The sequence below is a fragment of the Xiphophorus couchianus genome, chromosome 13 (assembly GCF_001444195.1).
Source record: "Xiphophorus couchianus chromosome 13, X_couchianus-1.0, whole genome shotgun sequence".
NCBI lineage: Eukaryota > Metazoa > Chordata > Actinopteri > Cyprinodontiformes > Poeciliidae > Xiphophorus > Xiphophorus couchianus.
Window position 1 is genome coordinate 168,613 of NC_040240.1, and position 23,287 is coordinate 191,899.

The 23,287-nt window shown below is 45.7% G+C and overlaps 1 protein-coding gene across 4 annotated transcripts in view; it reads right to left on the reverse strand.

The window, feature by feature from the left end:
• Positions 1-23,287, reverse strand: part of LOC114156682 (MAM domain-containing glycosylphosphatidylinositol anchor protein 2-like) — a 217,929-nt gene that overhangs the window by 134,371 nt on the left and 60,271 nt on the right. For 3 of the 4 annotated variants that reach the window (XM_028037250.1, XM_028037249.1, XM_028037251.1), the window contains one exon: positions 8,579-8,775. The exons of the other annotated variant lie outside the window; for it this stretch is intronic. In XM_028037250.1, coding sequence (XP_027893051.1) covers positions 8,579-8,775 — 197 coding nt within the window. The remainder of the gene's footprint in view (positions 1-8,578; positions 8,776-23,287) is intronic. 4 annotated transcript variants of the gene reach the window in all.

The following is a 23,287-nucleotide window of genomic DNA, read 5'->3' on the forward strand; positions in this document are numbered from 1 at the left end:
AAACAACAGAAACAGGACAGTGAATAGGGTCCTCATGTCTTGCATGACACCAGCTGCTAAAAACCTTCCACTTGTGGGTGTACACCAGTCGTGTGGAAGGGGCCCTGGCATTAGTCATTGTATGTCTGATGTCTCCGTCATACTCTGAGAAGGAAACACCGCGCCCTGTAGCAGCCAAACCCAGAGTTGGAGGCGACTGGGATTGGGATGCAGGATCTGGCCCCTCAGCTGTGACAGAAGGTCCTGCCTGTGGGGAAGAGGCATTGGAGAGCTGCAATAGAGCCTGTGCAGTAGTGGAAACCAGGTTCTCCCAGGCCACCGGGGAGCCACTAGAAGAATCCGATGCCCCTCCTGAAGGGCCCTCAGGAGTGTTGGGCCTATCAGGGGAAGCGGCAGAAAAGCATAGAGCAGCACTCTCGGCCAGTCGTGTGCCAGTGCATCCTGACCCAGGGGACTGGCATTGTCTGCCAGGGAGAAAAAAAGTGGGCAATGTGTTGTCTCTTCAGACGCAAATAGGTCCACAGCTGCTTTGCCGTACCTCTCCCAAATGACCCCCACTACCTCCGGGTGGAGCCTCCACTCCCCCGGTGGTGGGCGTCCCCGAGACAGAACATTGGCCGGAACATTCTGCACCCCTGGAATTTGGGCTGCCCTTAGGTGGGCAAACAGAGAGGCTGCCCAGGTCAGGAGCTTCTGGGTCAGCCTCAACAATGTTATTGACCGTGTTTCCCCTTGATGGTTGATATGAAAAACCACTGAAGTATTGTCCGACCACACCAGGACATGCTTTCCACGCAGGTCTGGGAGGAAGTGTTGCGACGCCCTCTGCACAGCCTCCAACTCCAAGGCACTGATGTGCTGCAGTTTTTCCCGAGGAGACCATGTCCCCAGGGCGATCAGTCACTGCCACGACACCCCCCATCCTGTGGTGGATGCGTTGGTAGAGACAACCTCTCATCGAGACGGCAGCAAGCCCAGTGGAAACCCCTTTATCATAAACATTGCATCTCGCCACTGAGCCAGCGATGCGAGGCATGCTGGAAACACCAGCAGTTTCCAGCAACGGTGCAGTGTACGAGATGAGTCTAGCCTCAGGCTGTTGAGCCACATCTGCAGTGGTCGCAGAGACAACAGTCCCAGGGGTATTACTGTAGAGGCAGCAGTCAGCTTGCCCAACAGACAAAGATAAGCAACAAAGGGGGGTGCACGGTCAGGCAGAAAGGCGGGCAGCATTTGCAGAATGCCCTCAACACACTGAGGCGAAGGGCGAGCAGTCATAGTGAGGGAGTCCATTGTGATCCCAAGAAACGTGACCTCCTGAGAGTTGCTCTTCTGCCAGTTCACACGAAGACCCAATAGGTATATGTGATTGAATAATGTGTGTGTATCTGCAGCTGCTTGAGCTTCTGTGGGTGCACAGATGAGCCAATCATCCAAGTAGGGCAGGATCTTCAACCCTTTGGTCTGCAGAGGACACAGGGCCGCAGCCACACACGGGGACAGAGAGAGACCAAATGGAAGAACTCTGAACTGAAAATGCTTGCCCTGAAATGCAAAGCGGAGAAACTGCCAATGATGTGGTGCAATAGGGACATGAAAGTATGTGTCCCTCAAGTCGACCAAGGTTGCCTGGGGAGATTGTCTGAAGCACATCCCTGATCTTCAAAAAAAGTCTTCAAAAAAACATTCAGACCTCTCAGGTCCAAAATTGGGCGGAGTCCACCAGTCTTTTTTGGGACCAAAAAATACTTTGAGTAAAAGTCCCCTGGATCCTGTAGGGCAGGCGTGTCCAAAGTCGGTCCTCAAGGGCCGGCATCCTGCATGTTTTTGTTCTCTCCCTGGTTGTAGTAACAACCTTCTCAGCTTGTCAATGTTCTCCTAAGGCCTCTAATGAGCCATCATTGGATCCAGGTGCGTTAAACCAGGGAGAGAACTAAAACACACAGGATGGCGGCCCTCCAGGACCGACTTTGCACACCCCTGCTGTAGGGGGTCGACAAGCACTATAGCGCCCTTGGCCAGCAAGGCGTCTATCTCGTGGCTCAAAGTCTGAGCCTTTACCTGGTCGTGAATCACCGTCATCCTGATTCGACCAGGAACAGGAGGGCAGCAGCAGAACTGTAGCTTGTAACCCTGGGTAATTGTAGACACCACCCATGGATCGGAAACGAGAGCGGTCCAGCAACTGAGCTGGTCCAGGGTATAGTGTCCCACCACCAGCTAGGCGATGTCATTTCTGAGCCTTCCTGTCCTTAAGAGTGTGGGAGAGTTGCCGAGTAAACTGCCTTGTTTGAGAAGCGATGTGAGCCTGACCCCTGGGTAGATCCCACTGGCCATGAGCAGGTATTGCAGCAGGCCCTGCAGCAGGCCGTGGCTGCCCCCCAGAGGGTGTAGTGGGGCTGGATAAGTGCGCGAAAGAGACGCAGAGGCACTCCCAGCAGGATGCTGCAATCGTCTGCAATGAAGGCCGGCCAACTGCTGCCTGGTATGAGAAGCCTGGGCCGATTGCTCCAAGGCTGCAAGCGCAGCAGAGCCAAATAACTCCCTAGGAACCACCGGAAGGCTCATCAGGGTCATTCTACAGGCTTTGGTTAGAGGAGACTGTGCCAGCCAATCCTGGCGGCATACCTGGACAAGGGTAGACAGGACACTGCCAATTTCCCTCGATAAAAGAGCAAATGCTTGAAGAGATGCATCCATCAACCCCTGAGTAGGCGCATCAATCGCAAAGCCCTCCAAAGAAGCTGAGAGACCCAGTAATAAATGCAACAATGAATTACCAAGTCACCCCAAACGAGACCCCGAGTCATAGGCTCTACAGAGAAGATCATCAGTCACACAACACTGAGGACAAGGACACCTGGCATTAGCTCTCAAAGCCTCATCAGGTGCCACAATGAGGGATGCTATGGCAGGTTCGACAGAAGGCATATAGCCCAAGCCAAACTTGGGCGCATCTTGCATGGCCGCCAGGGCCCTGCCATCAGAGGTTGGCCATGAAAAAGGCCTTAGTGCCTTTTTTCATGCCCAACAGGAATGAACCTCCTTCACATATTCAGCAGATGGGGAACCATAAAGGACATCCTAGAAGTAGGATGTTGAAAGAAAGCACTGGAAGCCGCAGGCTGGTTCTGTGGAGCAGCCATCTGCAACCGAGCAAAAGCAGTTCTCAAAGCGCCCACTATCAAACCAACCTCTCTCGACTGAGAGCCTGAAGACATACGTGAACTGGCTGCTGACAGATGCAAGCCAGAGTCAAACTGATCTTGAAAATCAGTGCCAGATGCTGCCAGGGATATAGCATCGTCTTCTAAAGCAGAGAGTCCTGAACCCATGCTCTGCCCTGGGTCAGGGTCTCCAGTCAGGCCAGCGCCACGTCCGTCCCTAAGGGCCTCGAGCAGCGCTTTCATCTCCTCCAGCTCAGAAGTGAGATGGCCATCTGTCCAGATAGGCCATCTGAATCCCTGGAGCTCTTCCTGGTCCTCTTCCACTGAGGCCCAATAGCCTCAGGAACCATACGCGTCACAGGCTGGCTGGCGCCTTGAATGTCAGTCAAACGAGCAGTACGCAGGGACAAGGGCAGAACAGAACAATTAGGGCAGACCGTATCAGTCAAGGCCTCCGTTAGATGATCTTGCCCCAAACAAGAGGGACACAGATCATGCCCATCCTCCAACTGGAGAGGGGCAAACAAGCTCTGCAGCACGGCATGTCCAGCATCTCACAGGACTATGTCAGGTCGAGCTGAAATCGCCACTCTTGACACCTAAGCAGACGAGCGAATAGGCCAGGAACCCGGTCAAACAGAAAACGCCACCAGGGGATCCCCACAAGCGTAAAAGCTGCAAGGAGCAGTACGACCACTGTAGCTACCAAAAAAGTGCAAACCCAGCACGGTTACAACACTCACTGAGGCAAGCCGAACACGGCTGCACGATGTAAACAAAAGCAAGTCCAAAAACCGCTGCTATATACCAAAATATAGGCAAGCCGAACACGACTGCACAACGCCAACAAAAGCAAGCCCGAAAAGGGCTGCTATGTACCAAAATATAGGTAGCCGAACATGGCTGCACAATGAATGAAAAAGGCAAGCCCGAAAACGGCTGTGATTAACCAAATATAGGCACGCCGAACACGGCTGCACAATGTAACAAAAGCAGGCCCGAAACGGCAATGATAATAAATAAAGACAAGCCAGATATGGTGCACAATATGAAGAAAAAGCAATCACAAAAACGGATGCAATACAACTACAAGCCAATTAGCAAACAAGCTGGTTGGAATCGGCTAATACCTTACCACCAGCAATAGGGAAATCGATGCGGGAAGCAAACGCTGATCAAAGTAAACAACAACTTACCAATCGAAGAACAAAGTTGTATCAAAAGGAGCTTGCGCAGCATCTGGAGGGCGAGATGATCCTCGCAGCTCCATCTGTAGACTCGAGGTTACCAGCGACAAGCAAATAATCAATGTCTTACCACCTGTTCAACCTGCATGCGAGAAGATGAAAAGGGACTGAGCTGTCATTGTCACGTGATTCATTCAGTGCTTTAAGCACCGCCTATGGCGGTCAGTAGGGATGAAATAGAACTGTACAACCAACAGTGAATTGTAATTTTTCTGAGACAAAAAAGAGAGAGTTGATCTGATTTTTATAGCCTGATTGTGATTTTTCTGACATTTCAAGAAGAAGCAGAGTGTGAAGAAAGCTGCGGATCCTCCAAATGTGATGAGGAGAAATACAGTTGATTTCCGCAGGAGATTTCTGGCCTCGCTGCTGGAGGTGGCCCAGACGTTGCAGGGTAAGCTAACACTGATTTTTGTATTCCAGCAAAATAAATGCACTAATTTTAGCCAGTGTTATGAATAACTTTAGTGTCGGAATTGTTACATGTTGGCGCCTTACATTAATATATTTCATTGTGGACATTCCTGTAGTAATATGAGTTGTGGGTTGTCTCAGTGTCTATCTTCATGGTCTCTGGGTGTCCTTGAAGGTATGTGGGTGCTTACCTTCAAGATGTCCAAAAACTTTCACCTTTCTGGAGCACAGAACACATGTGCTGGATCCACTGGTGAAATTTTTGCTAAAAAAATGTGGCCGATGTTTTTTACAGAGTTTAAGTGCATTAACAATCTGGTTTTTTAACTACTACATATGTTTATTGACGGGTTGGTTATAATTCATCTGATATCCACGTTATACTGAAAACGAATAAAGCTGTTCCTTTATCTGAGTAGTCTTAGTTTTGATCAAACTTTCCATGTTTTCACATATTGGTCACTAAGAATTGATTGTGGACTTAACAGTTTAAACTCATAATCTTCAAACAACATAACAAACCAGTATGGATTACAAGTTTTTGACACATTTTCTCACTTTCTTACATTGTACAAAGTACTTCTTACAAAGTACTGTTGACCCTCAACAGGGTCTAATTTCCCCGCTGATTCTGCCAAGCCCGTTCCCTTGGCTGTGGTTTCGCTGGATGGATGTTAGGGACAGTGGGAATCTCGTTCATCCATTCATGCGCGTCACTAATTAGATGACGAGGCATTTGGCTACCTTAAGAGAGAAAGTACTTGTACTTTGTAAGAAGTACTTTCTACTTCTTGCAAAGTAGAAAGACATTTCTACTTTGTACAAAGAAGAAATGTCCAAACATGACTATTTTAGGTTCTTGTTACTACCAACCAGAGGTAGTACTTTTTTACTTACGGTTACTTTTTTAAACAACAGGAAAATTTGAAGCCCGTCGGTAATTTGACAAGTTATAATTCACACCCTTGACTGGTGCACATGGGCAGATATTATAGACTTTATGCAAAGAGTTCATCGCAGAGGCAACTAAAATCAATCAATAAAAAAATCCTTTCTGAATATGGACACTGAACAAAATGCGTCTTGCTGACCGGGAGCTGACAGCATGTTGAAGAGTTATGGACTGGACGCTTTGGAGCGTCTGGTTCAGAAGAGCATTCAAAACCTTTGGTTGAAATGGCGCATTTAATTTCAGTCTCCAGTACAGACCAGAGAAAACTAAAGAAAATGCAATGTTGTATTAATCCATTTATAGTCTAAACAGAGGAGCTGGCAGTTTATCTTGAGGAAATAAATAAAGATGCAGAAGTTAATTAGAACGTAACATGCGCAGCGCGCTGCAAAGATTTAAACTTAACTCATCCTGCGGTCTTAAACAGAGCTGAAGACGTTACCCTCCTGGTTTTTGTCTACGAAGAAAAAGTTAGATGTGTTCATCTGCTTTATGTGTAATGGGATCTGGATTCAACTAGGTGGATATTAACTAAACCGCATAAAAATGCGGCTAAATAGCCGATGCTAATGTGATTATAATTTGACGGGTAAAAATAGTGCATGACCAATTTTTTTTTAATCCTGTCGGTCAAAATTACGGAGAACAAATAAGTCTAGCATGACCTCTGCTACCAACTCTAACATTTGTCAAAATGTTTAGTTTGCTGAATAATGTGTTCACTTTTGGATGACTTCAATGGAAATCTGCAATGGTAGGTGTCAATGAAATACATATATTATGTTTTTCCACAGTTTTTAAAGTTCCTCACATTTTGGGGAGGATTATACTAGGATTACAATACTATACAAACTACTGCATATGTATAAGGTGTGGAGTGGGTATGAAAAAGATACTACTTTGTTTAAGAGCACAAAAGCATTTATTTTTCTTCTTTAGTTTGCCTCAACTCTTCTCTTGGGCAGTGTACCATCTCTCTGCTTGTGGCAGTGCTGGTAGCTGCTTCCTCCTGAAGAAGATCCACTTGTTCCGACGGTTCTCCTCATCGTTCACCATCATGTCAGCCATGTTCCCTTTTCTTCTGTTCCCTGGGGAAAGTAATCAGATGTTACAGCACATATGTAGATCCTTATTGTCCCACAATGAGACACTTCTGGTGCAACGCCAGCAAAATAAACAATCAAAGCATGTATATTCATTGAAAGATAAAACATATAAAAACCAAATTAAGGGTAATATGCTGTACAATAAAGAGAAAGTAAGGACAAAGTATAAAAAATATTGTGGAGTAATTATAAACAGCACAAATTAATCTTAAGGAATATGCAACTGAGCTTCAGAAATGCACAAAACGTGCATGTTTGAACAATAAAAATACAACAGCGTCGTATTTTTGATGCATGCATGTAAGCAATCATAACATATACTAAAAACCAGACAGATATATCTGCACACTGCTTACCTGAATGTGCTGGATGGACAGCAGCGGTGTAAGCATGAATCTGAGTCGGGGTGCACCAAAGGCTGGGTCAGGGCTCTGGTACGGCTAACCAGGCTTTCCATTCTCTCCACTACGTTGACTTACAAGCTCATTCCTCATTGCTGATGAATATTGAAGTCCAATCCACAGAAAAGCCAGCATCTCATTGTTCACAGCTTGCTTTTGTAACCTTTGAGGACACCATCAATTCCCTCATGTAGTGAGTTTGCAATCTGGTGGCGTTTGTTTTTCTTTTCTCTTTGATTGTATGTCTGACCACACCCACAGCCAATCAGTGAACAGCAGTATGTTTACGTCATATTAAAGTACCTACTCGGCCCTGACCGACCATGCTCCAGAGAAGGGACCAAAAGGGCAGGTACTGGGCTAGAAAAAATACTAGAACAAATGCTTGCAAAGCAGGCCGAGTAGAGTCATTAGTGTCAGTTGAAAAGGGGCAACTGAGTCCAAGTGGGTCATGTTCCATGCCTCCATCTTCATGCTTCTCTGATTCTTTGTACTTCTTGTTTTTTCTGCATTTTTTCATTAAGTACCCAAAGATGATCTACACTCCCAGCTGAAGTCTGTTTTTTGGTCCAACCAAAAACCTACACCTCATGACACCTTGGTGGCTCCGGGGGAGGATGAGATTCCTTAAGGCTCTGGATGTTGTAGGGTTGTATTGGTTGACATCACTAGGCAATATTACACGGACACCAGGAAGAGTTTCCCTGGATTGACAGATCATGGTGGTGGCCCCCTATTCAAGCAGGGAAACCGCACTGATTCTGTTTATAACATTTATGGACATAATTTCTGGGCACAGCCAAGGTGTTGAGGAGATCCGTTTTGCTGGCCTTAGGATCAAGTCTGCATTTTGCTGATGATGTGGTCCTGTTGGCTTCATCAGGTCATGATCTACAGCTCTCACTGTAGATCAGTGAGAGCTGTGAGAGGTTCGCAGGTGCCTGCATGTGGTATGAAGTGGCCAGGATGAGGATCAGTGCCTCCAAATCCAAAGCCATGGTCTTGAGCAGGAAAACAGCAGAGTACCTTTTCTGGGTCAGGGAAGACGTCATTTCCCGATTGGAGGAGCTTAACTATCTTGGGATCTTATTCAGAGTAATGTGATATAAAATATTTTAGGAAAAAGCACAATAAAATTACATATATATATATATATATATATATATATATATATATATATATATATATATATATTTATTTATTTTTTAAATTTTTTTAAAATTTTGATATGTTAAATGTTAATTTTGATATTGGCTTGGAGTTCAGATGATATGTAATCTTGGCTCCTTACCTGTGTGAAAAATGGCTTGTATATCTCCACCCCTGAGTCAGAGCCCTCTGCCAGCACCTCTCTGTCTCTTGTCCAGGTGTAGTGGACAGGAGGGTTCGAGTTGGCAGCACAACGAAGAAAGACGGTACGTTCAAAGTAGAATTGCTCCTTTGCTTCGTCATCACTTTGATGAACAGTGATAACTGGTTTATCCAAGTCTGAGGGGACAGGATGTTGGATAGAGAGATGTGGTGAATAGTTAGACTTAGACTTAGACTGACTTTATTGTCATTTTGCATGCACAGGGTGTATACGAAATTTCGTTGCATACGGCTCAGGACAATGTTTTGAGGTTCCAATGTTGTGAGGTTACTCCAGAATAAAATAAGATACAGTATAAAATATGAATATAAATATAAAATATAAAGTGCAGGACTGACAGTAAAATGGAAGTTACTTCATCTAGTTAAAGATGAAGAGGGAAAACTTTATTTTTCAGTTGTTTCAGTTACTCAGTACCTGAATGATTTGAGCTTTTTATTGTTTTTACAAATTAATTATGATCAACAAACTTTAGCTTTTTGACAAAAAAATATTTACAAAAAACTAATGTCAAAAGCTGATTTCTACAAAATAACGAAAACATACAATTATTTAGCATCAAATAAGCAATTGTGTAAAAAAATGCCCTCTTTAAATTGACAAATCTAATTCAACAGGTTAAGTGATTGTACAAATGAGTGCACAATCACCTGGACCATCTCCAGGTGATGGTCATCCATCACCTGGAGAGCTCAGGTGATCTCCAGTACAGTCAGTGTACTGGAGATCACCTGAGATCACTGAATATGTCTGGAGTGATTGTTTATAAGGCTCAGTTATTAGGCACTTGTGTCTGCAAGGTCCACTCACTGGTCAATTGGTATTCCTAGCTGCCATTGTTGCATGACCACAAAAGAACACTTAAAGCAGTTTAAGGTATCTGTAAAGTATTAGTAAGAAGATGGATACAAAAATATCTAATTCACTAAACATCTGCTGGCGTTCAGTTGAATCCATCATCAAGAAATGGGAGGAATATGGTTTATGTGTAAATCTGCCTAGATCAGGATGTCCTAACAAACTGAGTAACTAGGCAAGAAAGAGACCAGTGAGAGAACCATCTTACTCTTCAAAGTAAGATGGTTCTCTCATTCAAAAGAACCATTTTTTTTTTTTTTGTCTGACTAAAAGTTAGCTTAGTATAAACTGGAGCTAATGTCTTAACAAAGATCAAATAGCACATATATAATAGAAAAAAAGGCTGATGCTAATTTGTTAAAAATGAACAGACTATTGGAACTAAAATGTGCTTCATAAAAAAAACTGTCAGACTATGTAGTCTATGACTACATACATGAAAAATTTAACAATAAAACCATAAGAAACACTGATGTCAATTTTTTTCTAACATATCCAGAACCGAAAACATTTGTTTAAAAATATTGGGATCAGATCTAATTGGACAATTTGGAAGGTTCTCTTGCAGAGCAGGTCGGTTTTCACTGGCATTTATACAAACCCTCAGTGAAGGCTCATTTTATCCAACGTACACGTCACCAAACTGCTGAACTTTCAAAAGCGTTACTAAAACAGCATTCACCCTTTTCGTTGGATTTATGCTTTTTTTTTTAGAATGCTTTGGCTCTTAGTGTTCCCTGGTTTTTGTAAACTTTGTTCAGAATTTTTTCACTAAATATTCATCAGTTACTCAATGCCTCCACCTGCTGCATTTGGGTCCACCTTCACCAATATCATGGCATTTTCTCAAAAACACCCAAAGCATCTTCTCTAATACTGAGGCATATTTGGGAGAGGTTCCCAGATTATCACAGTTCTCTTCCATATTTGGCAATAACAATTTTCCAGGTAGAGTGGATTCCGGATTTTAATTCCAAGCATTGGGTAGTATAGCAAAGATATCAAACCTTCACAATAAAAGTTATTTTTTTGTAATTAAAGTTTTATTAAAATTCAAAACACACAAAGAAACAAAAAAAACTAATATAAATAACATAAAATAGTGAGGGACAAGAACATAGTCATGAATTAAAAATTGCACCACAAGACGCTTCTGTCCATGAAATAATTCCACCGTTATGTTGTAGATGTAATGAAAACGATCCCATTGTTCCATTATGACCTCTTTTCTGCCTTTTAATCGTCTAAACATCTTCTCGCAGGCTGCATTTTCAATCAGACTTTATCTGCAACTTTCTGAAGGTTGGAGCTCGAGTTTGTTTCTATAGTATTACAGCAAAGTGGTCACAAGTTCAGTATTTAAAACTCTAAGAGCCGTTTTATCCAAGTGTACCACCTCACATCTGTCTCCCAACAAGCACAGTCTTGGTGATTCATGTACTGTAAAACTTAGCCAACCCCTGTTGGGAACCTGGTTTTTTTTTTTGTGTGGGTTCTTTTTCTCCTGCTGTTCCATAATCCATCCACCAGATAGCGCCAGAGGCTGCCCTTCCTGGAGGGGGGTGCCGGTGTCCTGCACACCTGTTCCACATCTCCTCATCATTTCTGGAGCTCAAGAGGAGCTGACTGCCAGTTCTCTGACGCCTGAGTGTTTGCCAGCAATGGTGCCTTCCTCGAGACGCCGAGTTTCCTCCGTGAGAGGTTTTTCCTCCGGTTTTCTGAAACCTGTCTCATCGTGACACTGTGGAAAGTACCCACTGGTTGCCTGAGCTCCCTCCCCGCTCCTTCAGTTGGATCAAGTTGTTTCTGGAATCCTCGACTGGTAGTCGGACCACTCCTCCGTCTCCACCCCGCCAGAGCTTACCTGTCCGCCCTCTGCCGCAACCTCTATCTCTCTGTCTGGATCTGCTCAACCGAGTTTGTTCCCCCCCGGAACCTGAACCCACAGAGTCAGGGAGACCAAAGCCCGACCCAGCAGTCAAACCCTCCCGGACCGTGAACAACAGCTCCGCAAGTAAGACCAGTCCGTTTGTTTATTCACATCTTCTTTTTCCGACTCCCTTAAACTCACCACCACTCTGCTGTTTCCATAGTGAGCCGTCCTCTCCAAGAGCCGCTCCCCAGGAACCAATTCTCTCCACCCATCTTCCCTGTTACTTCAATAAACTTACTTTTACTGGTTATTAATTCTCCTGTGGTGTTCTGCATGTGGGCAAGAAAACTAGATGTCAACATGACAGAACACTCAGGCCAGAATCCAAGCCCAGCAGATGCTATTAGGAGAACTCTCTCAGAACAACATTCTGTCCCATGAATCCGCCTTACAGGAACTGAATACCCGCCAGGCCGAGACAAATCGACGACTAGTCGAACTAACAAACTTCCTTCAAAACTCTGTTCCACAGTCTCCTGCTCCCGAACCAGCCCTAGCTTCAGATCCACCGGTCCGTTCCCTGTTTTCGGAGATCTGTCTACCAACCCCTGAAAGATTCTCTGGGGATCTTGACAAGTGTAAAGGTTTCATTTGACAGTTTTCCATAATCTTTAACCACTCACCCCAAAGTTTTGCCCAAGATAGTGCTAAAATTGCATATGTCCTCTCCCTGCTATCAGGCCGGGCTCTAAGCTGGGCCGAGGCCAGATTCCTTTCTCCCACCAACTATGGCTGCACTTTCGATGGGTTTTTAGGAGAGTTCAAGCAGGTGTTCAGCCAGGATCAAGATAAGACTTTTAACTCTCGAGAGTTAAGGAAAATTAAGCAGGGACAGCGAACTGTCGCTGACTTCGCCATAGATTTCAGGATAAGAGCAGCGGCTTCAAACTGGAATGCTGCCGCTTTAAAAAGCGCTTACTTTCACGCTTTAAATGAACCAGATACCTTAGAGGGCCTAATAACTATGACCATTCGTCTTGACACCAGAATACGTCCCAGAACAAAAGAAACCGTAATAATACACCAGTAAAGGTTTTCACTGCTTCCTCACCTTCTCAATCCGCTCCATCTCCACAGAGCTCCACAGATCCTGAACTCATGCAGATCGGTCGCACTCGCCTCACCCCAGAGGAACAACATAAGAGAATGACCTCCCGTTTATATCTCTATTGCGGGTCCGCAGGTCACTTTATCGCCCACTGCCCCATGTGGTTAAACCTTCAGGTCTGCCAGTAGAGGCGAGGAGGCTGGTGGACCACTCAAAGAGTAAAGATTCTCCTCGCCTGCTATTACCAGCTATCTTGATTAACGGTAATCAGTCTCTCCCGTTATCTGTCCTTGTCGACTCAGGATGTGAGCAAGACCTCATAGATTCAACATTAGTCCAGCAGTTGGCTATCGAAACCATCCCGTTATCTGTTCCCCTTTGTGTCACTGCTATTGATGGCCAGAATCTCCCTCAAATTACTCACCAAACCAAGCCCTTGCATTTAGTCATTTCTGGAAACCACAGTGAGATTATTTCCTTTTTTGTTTTTCCCACAGCCAACTCTTCCATTATTCTTGGTTTTAATTGGCTACAACAACATAACCCTCATATCAACTGGTTTGATAAATATATAGAATCCTGGTCCACTTCCTGTCACTCATTCTGTCTCCGTTCCGCAGTTCCACCAGGTCCGTCACCGGCTGAACCCCAACAAGCAGACCCTCCTGACATGTCCACAATTCCGCCTGAATACCACGACTTAGCACCAGTTTTCAGCAAAACTAAAGCTCTCTCTCTTCCCCCTCACCGTCCATATGATTGTGCCATACACCTTCTCCCTGGGGCACCTCTGCCTACCATTTTTATAACATTTCCCAACCAGAGCGTGAAACAATGAAGAAATACATTAACGACTCTTTAGCTGCAAGCATCATCTGCCCGTCGTCCTCTCCGCTAGGGGCGGGATTCTTTTTTGTGGGGAAAAAGGATGGCTCTCTCCGCCCTTGCATTGACTATTGTGGGTTGAACCAAATCTCTGTTAAATACAAATATCCTCTGCCCCTGTTATCTTCTACCTTCGAACCGGTTCATGACGCAATGATTTTTTCCAAGCTAGATCTTAGGAATGCGTACCACTTACTCCGCATTCGTCAAGGGGATGAGTGGAAGACAGCATTTAAGACACCAATTGGGCACTTCGAATATTTAGTCATGCCTTTTGGTTTATCGAACGCTACAGCATTTTTCCAAGCCCTCATCAATGATGTTTTGAGAGATTTTCTGAATGTTTTTGTTTTTGTGTATTTTGATGACATTCTCATCTACTCTAAAACCCTTGCAGAACACAGACACCATGTCCGTCTCGTCCTACAGCGCCTTCTGGAGAACAAACTGTTTGTGAAGGCGGAGAAGTGTGAGTTCCATAAGGCATCAGTTTCATTCCTTGAATTCATTCTTGAGGGCGGACAGGTAAGACCAACTGAGGAGAAAATCAAGGCTGTTCTGGACTGGCCCATTCCTGAGATGCGGAAACAACTGCAGAGGTTTCTCGGGTTCGCAAATTTCTATCTGCGATTTATTCGCAATTACAGCCAAACAGCCTTACCACTGACGGCCCTAACATCTACCAAGATCAATTTCAGTTGGACCCCAGAAGCAGATGCAGCTTTTAAAAGACTCAAAACCCTTTTTGCCAGTGCACCCGTACTTATTCAATCGGATCCCACAAAACAGTTGATAGTCGAGGTCGACGCATCTGATACAGGGGTGGGGGCTGTACTAACTCAAGTTTCTGGATCAGACTCATCCGTGTGCCTTTTTCTCCCGTAGACTGTCTCTCTCCCCCCAAGTGCAACTATGATGTGGGTGATCGGGAGCTGCTGGCCATCAAGCTGGCTCTGGAGGAGTGGCGGCATTGGTTGGAGGGTGCTGAACATCCTAGGCTGGTTTGGACTAATCATAAAATTTTATCCCATCTCCAATCTGCTAAAAGGCTTAATCCCCGCCAGTCCCGCTGGTCACTTTTCTTCTCCAGATTTAATCTAGCCATTTCCTTTCGTCCCGGTTCCCGTAACGTTAAGCCTGATGCCCTGTCCCGCATCCACTCTCCAGATGATCCTGAAAAAGTCCCAGCAACCATTCTTCCCCCCAGTTGTACCGTAGCTACAGTTACCTGGGAGATCGAGGATTTAATCAGACAAGCACAACAATCCGAACCTACCCCTGACTTTTGTCCATCTAACAAGACTTACGTTCCCTTGACAGTCAGAGCCCAGTTTATTCATTGGATTCACGCATCCAAGTTTCCCGTACACCCTGGCATAAGTCGCACAATTGCCCTCATTAACTGTAGATTTTGGTGGCCCTCAGTACACAAGGATGTTAAAGAATACATTTTAGCCTGCTCGATCTGTTCTAGAAATAAGTCATCCCATCGACCTCCCTCGGGCCTTCTCCAACCTTTACACATCCCCAAACGTCCATGGTCCCACGTCTCCATTTATTTCATCTCCGGCTTACCCCCATCAAAAGGTATGACAACCATCCTCACCATTTTTGACCGCTTTTCTAAGGTCTGCCATTTAGTTCCCGTCAAAGTTACCTATTGCATTTCAGACTGCCCAGCTACTCATTAAACATGTTTTTCGATTGCATGGAATCCCACAGGAAATCCTATCTGACCAAGGACCCCAGTTCACCTCACAGGTTTGGAGAAGTTTCTGTTCAGCACTTAATGCTAAAGTTTCTCTAACCTCTGGATTCCACCCACAGACAAACGGCCAGACTGAAAGAATGAACCAGGAACTAGAATCAACCCTCCGCTGCCTCATGTCCACAAACCCATCCGACTGGAGTCAATTCCTTCCATGGGTGGAGTATGCCCAGAACAGTCATGTGTCTGCCGCCACAGGTTTGTCCCCGTTTGAAATTTCCATAGGCTATTAACCACCGCTCCTCTCCTCAGAAGAAAGAGACATTGCAGTAACCTCAGTACAACACCACATCCATCGCTGCCAAAAGATCTGGAGAAACACTGTCGACGCCCTAAACCACACAGCCGAACAGAACAAACGCCAAGCAGACCGCAGGAGGATCCCTGCTCCCATCTACACCCCTGGTCAAAAGGTTTGGTTGTCCTCACGTGACATTCCATTGAAATTCATGTCCAAAAAACTGTCCCCCAGGGTCCATTTGAAATTTAATCCATCATCAACTATAAAACTTACAATAGAAAAGGGAAAACGCATGCTAATTGAGTGGGATGTATGTGTAGGGCAGTGGCTTAAATATGTCAGCAGATGCCACCAAAATGTTAGATTTGTTCTTTGAGTTGTGGAAGTCGGTGAAGTGTGTCCGTTGAAGAACACCGTACTTGGCGTCTGTTACGGTGCGCTGGCAGTACAACGGTCAGTATTTGCTGTGAATTCTGAAGGTAAGCAAAGCTGACCGCCAGCTCCTCAATGTAGCCAAATGTTACTTTTAATGTCCAAGTAGTTAGTTTTGTATCGTTTTGTCTTTTTCTTCTTTTTTTAAATATATGCTGTATCTGTTAAACAAAAAAAAAAGAAAAGAATGATAATAATAACTGCGTTAATGAGACTTATATTGACACGGAGTATTTGCTGTGAATTCTGAAGGCGAAGCCGCTGCGCTGTCGGTTGGTCCGAATAAACGGTCTGAACCACGATCTCAACCGCCGTGTGTGTCCGATTTATGCCTCAAGTTTCCTTCCGACAACCACCATTAAAGAAAACACAACGCAGAGTCTAAGGAACAGCGAGGTGTCGTCTCACACGGACAGGGTTACATCTTTGGTGCCGTGACCCAGATCGTGGTGCTTCAAGATCACCCAGGCAACAACGCCAGCAGCCCGGTTACCCAACGGTTTCGTTCTGGTAGTTTGTTGAGTGTATGGCAATCTGAGTTAGTGTGTGAAGCTAAAGCTGCAACATATTATTTTAGTGTCACTTTTATTGCACTGTTTAAGGTAGTCAAAAAAAAAATTGTGAACTACATTTTGTTTGAAATATTTATTCTATTGTGATCATATCCTTTCTTTGTCTAGTTAAAATTTTGGGAGTGCGTTAAGATAATTTAATTATTTATTTATCTTTGATTCATAGCGAAAAAAAAAAGGAGTAAATAATTACATTTTGTTTGAAATATTTATTATATTGTGATTCTGTTCTGATCATTTATATAAGTTTAACTGGAATTTTGGGGAGTGATTCAAAATAACTGTGCCACACAATTATTTGTGTATTTATTTATTTATTTATTTATTCATAAACACTTAAAAAGGGGACGTACACATACAAACATACATTTTGGCAGTCTACATAAAAAAAATAAAAATAAAAAAAAAAGATCCTTGAAAATAATGAATGACTATGCAGTTACCCCAATGAGGCAGATGCCCTCTGCAGTAACATCTAGCCACCTACTTACCCCTGAACCAGTACTGAGCCACAGATTTGACTCCCCAGGGGTGCCACACACCTACCGACCTGGAGGAGGAGCAACAGCTGATGCCAGCAACCAGCCACCAGCAGCGAGGCCAGAGCTAACCAGTCAACCCACAGGACTTTATGGCCAGCAGCTACAGTACCACAACCCAGTTCCCCAGGCCAATGATGGAGGAGTAAACACACAGCACACCCCCGCAACCCCAATTCGGTCACCCTATGTGGATCAGTATACTTCTACACCTTGGACTGGCATGCATATGACTGCAGCTTCCCTACCACCTCAGGCTATGACAGGAAGTCGGATTATGCAGCAACCTGCTGCTACACCCAGCAGACCTTTATCAGCCAGTGAGCCAGCACCCCGCCGGTTATGCTGGCTCTCCCACTGTGCCCCAAGCTCCATTGTATTCATCGGTCAGTGGTCGATGGGGCGTTCATTCAAACAGGCCCAACCCTCAAATTATGAATCACGCAGCTCACAACTATACAGATCCGTTCTACGGACACGGCCGGGCTGCGTACGGTGGATTCCTGCAGACCCACCAGGTGAGAAGTGTTCCTATATTTACCAGTAATGCTGATAGTAGGATGCTGGTGGAGGATTGGATTCGGGACATGCAATATCTCCTGGAAGCGATTGAGCTCCCGCCACACCTGCAATTTTCCACTGTGGTGCGTCATCTGAGTGGCGAGGCCAGGAAATTAGTTCTGAACCTACCTCTGCATAACCAAACCCCTGAGATGGCTTTTGAAGAACTGAGGGCTGAGTATGGGGACACACAGAGCTCCCTAGATCCATTGGCTGACTTCTATGAGCGGAGCCAAAGACCAGGGGAGTCTGCCTGCTCATATGCCATATCGCTGGAAGCTAATCTGAGAGCGGTAGAGGACAGTCAAAGAGGAGGCAAGCCATTTCCAGACCGGGACTGCAAACTCACCCGGCAGTTTTTAAGGGGTCTTAATGATGAGGAGGTATACACGAGGATCGCTCCACTTAAGCCCAGGTTCTTAAGCTTTCGAGAGCTGCAGGCTGAGCTCAGAGACATGACCAAAGAAACTAAACAGTTCCAGTCATTCCACAAATCAAAGCGAGCTCACACCCAGATTCAGACTGCATCTGGCAGCAGCCCAACTGTGAATGTGGAAGAGACCACCCATGTGTCAGAGTTGTCAGAGCTTACAGAACTGGTTAAAAAGTTAGCTCTTTGCCAAGCAGAGCAAATTACTAAATTGACCTACCTTGAAGCAAGAGTTACTGCTCCATTGCCTGCTCCACAAGTCCAGGCACCCATAGGGCCTCCAATCCGAGCCCAAATCTTAACTGTGACATGCCACAGATGTGGTAAACAAGGGCACATAGCCAGAGTCTGCAGGGCAGTGTTACCAGATCCCAGTAAGGTGAATGGGAACAACCCCCACCCTGCTCAGGCTTTAAACGAGTAGAGCCCGTGGTCACCGGGGCAACCACAGGAGAGCAGCCAGACCCCCAGCCACAAGACATAAAGATAACTGACGGAGGGGAGAGCACTCCACTAGTGGGCCCTAGAAATGAAGGTGAGGTGGAAATCAGTGGAATGAAGTGCAAAGCGCTCATTGACTCTGGTTCTCAGGTAACCAGTATTACCCACAGCTACTGGTGCAGCCACCCTATCCTTCAAAAACAGAAGTTACAGCCCTCTCGGATACCTATAGAAGGTGCAGCTGGTCAGAGTGTAACCCATCATGGTGTTCTACGCATTAACCTGAAGGTGTTGGAAAAAGAGTTTAAAAATGTGCCAGCTTTTGTGGTTGAGGACTCAGAATATCGCCTGTCTGTCCCTCTGTTGATAGGAACTAATGTTCTTCGGGCCTCCAGAACCCATCTGCAAGCAACTTATGGCCAACAATTTCTCCAGCATGTCAAAGAGAGCCATCCAGAATGGTACACCTCCCTCTTGGAGGTGGGTGACACAGGACATTATAATGTGGAGGACAGAGTGGGTCCGGCTGTGTATACAGGTCACAAAATACACATCCCTGGGGGAAAAGAAATGGATTTAATGTGCAAGGTGACAGCTGGCCCACAGAGAAGGACTTATACAGCACTGATTGAGGGCCACCATTCCCTGAAGCTTCCTCAAGACCTTCTGGTTGCCAAGGTCCTTGCTAATGTGAAACGAGGACGCACCCCTGTCAGAGTGATGAACCTGTCTCAACATCCAGTCACCATCAAGCCGCACACACAACTAGCCAATGTGTCCCTAGTGGATGGTGTCATGGACTTCTCAGACAAAAAGCAGGGCCAAAGCTATGGAGGCAGCTCCAAAGACACATGTCTGAGTCTGACTCAGGTAATATCGAGTTGTTGTGTTAACCTGAGTAAAGCTGCAGTCGAGGATGAGAACCAGCGCTCCATTCTTAAAAAGCTGGTAGAGAGGAATGCTGATGTATTCTCCCAACATCCTCTAGATTATGGTCACACAAAGACAGTGCAACATGAAATTCCACTAGTGGACTCTAAGCCATTCAGGCTCCCCTATCGCAAGATTCCCCCATCACAGTGGCAAGATGTCAGGAAGATGTTGATTGAGATGGAGGTGGCAGGGGTAATAAGGCCCAGTAAGAGTCCATATGCTTCACTTGTAGTGGTGGTGACAAAAAAAGATGGCTCACTACGGTTGTGTATCGATTACCATAAATTGAACTCCTGTAGCACAAGAGATGCATTTCCCCTGCCAAGAATAGAAGAGGCTCTGGAAGCATTGGGTCAGGCCAAGTTTTTCTCCACGCTCGACCTCACTTCAGGCTATTGGCAGGTGGAGGTGGCGGAGCAGGACAAGCACAAAACAGCATTCAGTACACCAATGGGCCTGTTTGAGGCCAACCGAATGCCTTTTGGGTTACAGAATGCTCCATCAACCTTCCAGAGACTCATGACTTGCTGTTTTGGAGACCTGAACTTCACCCAACTTTTAATATATCTGGATGACCTTATCATCTTTTCTAAAACCTTTGATGAGCATCTAAACAGACTGCAGTTGGTGTTCGATCAGCTCCGGGAACACGGTCTAAAACTTAAACCCTCTAAATGCCAGTTGATGAGAAAAGACGTGCAGTACCTAGGCCACCTGGTATCTGCTGAGGGAATCCAGACTGACCCAGAGAAGATTCGTAGAGTCAAAGACTGGACCAGGCCAACAAACCGCAGGGAGGTACTGCAATTTCTAGGGTTTGCTGGCTACTACAGGCGCTATGTCAGTGGGTACTCTGTCCTGGCAGCTCCCTTATACCGGCTCACGGGTGGTGACCCAAGAATGAAGAAAAGAAGGGGAAAAAAAGGCCTGGCATCTGACCCACCATTCTTATGGACAGAGGAATGTGAGGAGGCATTCCTGGCCTTAAAGCACAGACTTACGACTGCGCCAGTGTTGGGATACCCGGACTACAACCTACCGTTTGTGCTTCAGACAGATGCATCAGGGGAAGGACTAGGTGCTGTCCTGGTCCAGGTTCAAGATGGCATAGAGAGAGTCATAGCCTTTGCCAGCCGAGGGTTGAGTACAACAGAGGCAAGGTATCCCGCCCACAAGCTAGAGTTCCTTGCCTTAAAGTGGGCGGTAACAGACAAATTCTACGACCACCTCTATGGGCGTAAGTTCTCTGTCCAAACAGACAATAACCCCCTCAAGTACATCATGAGCTCTGTAAAGTTGGATGCCACGGGGCAACGGTGGGTCTCCCGTTTGGCTGCTTTTGACTTTGATGTCCAGTACCGGAGAGAACAAAGCAATGCAAATGCTGATGCCCTGTCCCGTATGTCCAATCAAGAGGTCACAGAGACTCTGCACTCATGCCCTCTGCGGGTATGCATTAAAAAGCCCGAACAGGGTGCTGATCAGTCCATACAAGATCCAGGCAACTCTTCGAACCAGAACACAATGACCTCAGCCAACTTGGACCCAGAATCACCAGGACCTAATGAGCCATACAGAGACATAGGTATGGAGTCACTTCCTGCCATGACAAAGCAAGAGATCTGCGCAGGACAAAAGGATGATCCTGTTATTGGCCCTACAAAAGTCGGAATGTGACACCCAGTCGGAGTGAGAGGGTCAGTGGTGGCCGACAGGTCTGTCTTCTCCTAAAAGAGTGGAAGAGGCTAGTGATCAGAGACGGTATCATGTACCGTCGCAGCCGCGATCATCAAAGAGGAGTGGTGGAACAGCTAGTGCTACCAGAGAAGCTGCGTGAGGGAGCTATGAAGGCTCTTCACAATGACTCCGGACACTTGGGTTTTGAGAGAACAGTTCAGATGTTAAAAGAGAGATTTCATTGGCCTCAGATGTTCCAGGAGATCAAGATCTGGTGTGAGCAGTGTGAGAGATGCTGCCTCAGGAAAACGCCAACATCGGGAGTCAAGGCCCCTTTGGTCAGTATTCACAGTAATGCCCCCATGGAACTAGTGTGCGTAGACTTTTTGACTTTGGAAAAGTCAAAGGGTGGAATGGAAAATGTCCTTGTGGTCACGGATCATTTCTCACGCTACGCACAGGCATATCCCACTAAAGATCAAAAGGCCAACACAGTGGCCAGGGTGCTATGGAGAAACTTCTTCTGCCGGTTTGGGCTTCCTGCTAAGTTGCACACTGACCAGGGGCGCAACTTTGAAAGTGCTGTAGTGAAGGAGCTGTGCAAATGTATGGGCATCACCAAAACCCACACAACCCCCTATCACCCACAAGGCAATGGCATCACTGAGCGGTTCAACCGGACACTCATGAATATGCTCGGGACATTAGAGCCACATCTGAAACCTCGGTGGCACGAGCACTTAGATGCCATGACACATGCATATAACTGTTCACGCCATGACTCTACCGGGTATACGCCATACTTTCTGATGTTTGGCAGACATCCTAGACTCCCAGTTGACCTCATCTTTGGGCTCCAGACTGCTAATAAACCAGGAGAATACAGTGCATATGTTCAGAGACTTCATGACGGTCTGTCACAGGCATACGCCCAAGCAAACCAGACCTCTCACCAGGCAAAAAGTCAACAGAAAAAGTACTATGACCAGAAGGCAAAGGGTCAAATTTTCAACCAAGGGAACAGAGTCTTAGTTAAAGTCTGCCATGTAGAGGGACGGCAAAAACTAGGGGACAAGTGGGAGTCGCAACCTTACATAGTGGTGAAAAAGCAACCCAACACACCTGTGTACGTGGTGCGACCAGAAAACAGCGATACTGAGAGGGTGGTCCACCAGAACCTTCTGACACAATGTATGTTCCTCCCAGTAGAGCAGGCAGAAGAGATAGTGGAGAACACAGAGGATACGACAAGACAAGCCTCTGGAGTGACCGTGCAGGGGATGGAACACTTAGAGCCCGAAAAGTTGGAGGAAATTGTGGAGGAGGTTGAAGGCGAGACAACAAATAAACAGGTTGAGCAGCCTGAAATGGAAGGAGTGAATATACCAGACAGAAAATTCAATGGATGGACGGAACATATAACAGATGGAGGTATCACTGCAGCCCCTGCACCCAGTGCTCTTAGAAGGAACATGCAGAGGAATCGACAACCCCCAAAGAGATTTTCCTGTGAGTCACAAGTAGTGGAAAGTGAAGACACTCAACAGAAGATAATAAGAGGACGGAAGCTGTGGGAGAAAGCTAACGCCAGAAAAGCAGTAAAACACTTAGGAAATTCCACTTAATGGAGTACATGCTGGCCATTACACTGACACAGCACACAGTCATGTTTTTTATTTTTTTATTTATATGTTCATTGTTGTTTTGGGTCTAGTCTGATGACTGGGACGCCATCAAAGAAACAACGGGTAGATGTAGGGCAGTGGCTTAAATATGTCAGCAGATGCCACCAAAATGTTAGATTTGTTCTTTGAGTTGTGGAAGTCGGTGAAGTGTGTCCGTTGAAGAACACCGTACTTGGCGTCTGTTACGGTGCGCTGGCAGTACAACGGTCAGTATTTGCTGTGAATTCTGAAGGTAAGCAAAGCTGACCGCCAGCTCCTCAATGTAGCCAAATGTTACTTTTAATGTCCAAGTAGTTAGTTTTGTATCATTTTGTCTTTTTCTTCTTTTTTTAATATATGCTGTATCTGTTAAACAAAAAAAAAAGAAAAGAATGATAATAATAACTGCGTTAATGAGACTTATATTGACACGGAGTATTTGCTGTGAATTCTGAAGGCGAAGCCGCTGCGCTGTCGGTTGGTCCGAATAAACGGTCTGAACCACGATCTCAACCGCCGTGTGTGTCCGATTTATGCCTCAAGTTTCCTTCCGACAACCACCATTAAAGAAAACACAACGCAGAGTCTAAGGAACAGCGAGGTGTCGTCTCACACAGACAGGATTACATATGCATTATGTGCCAAT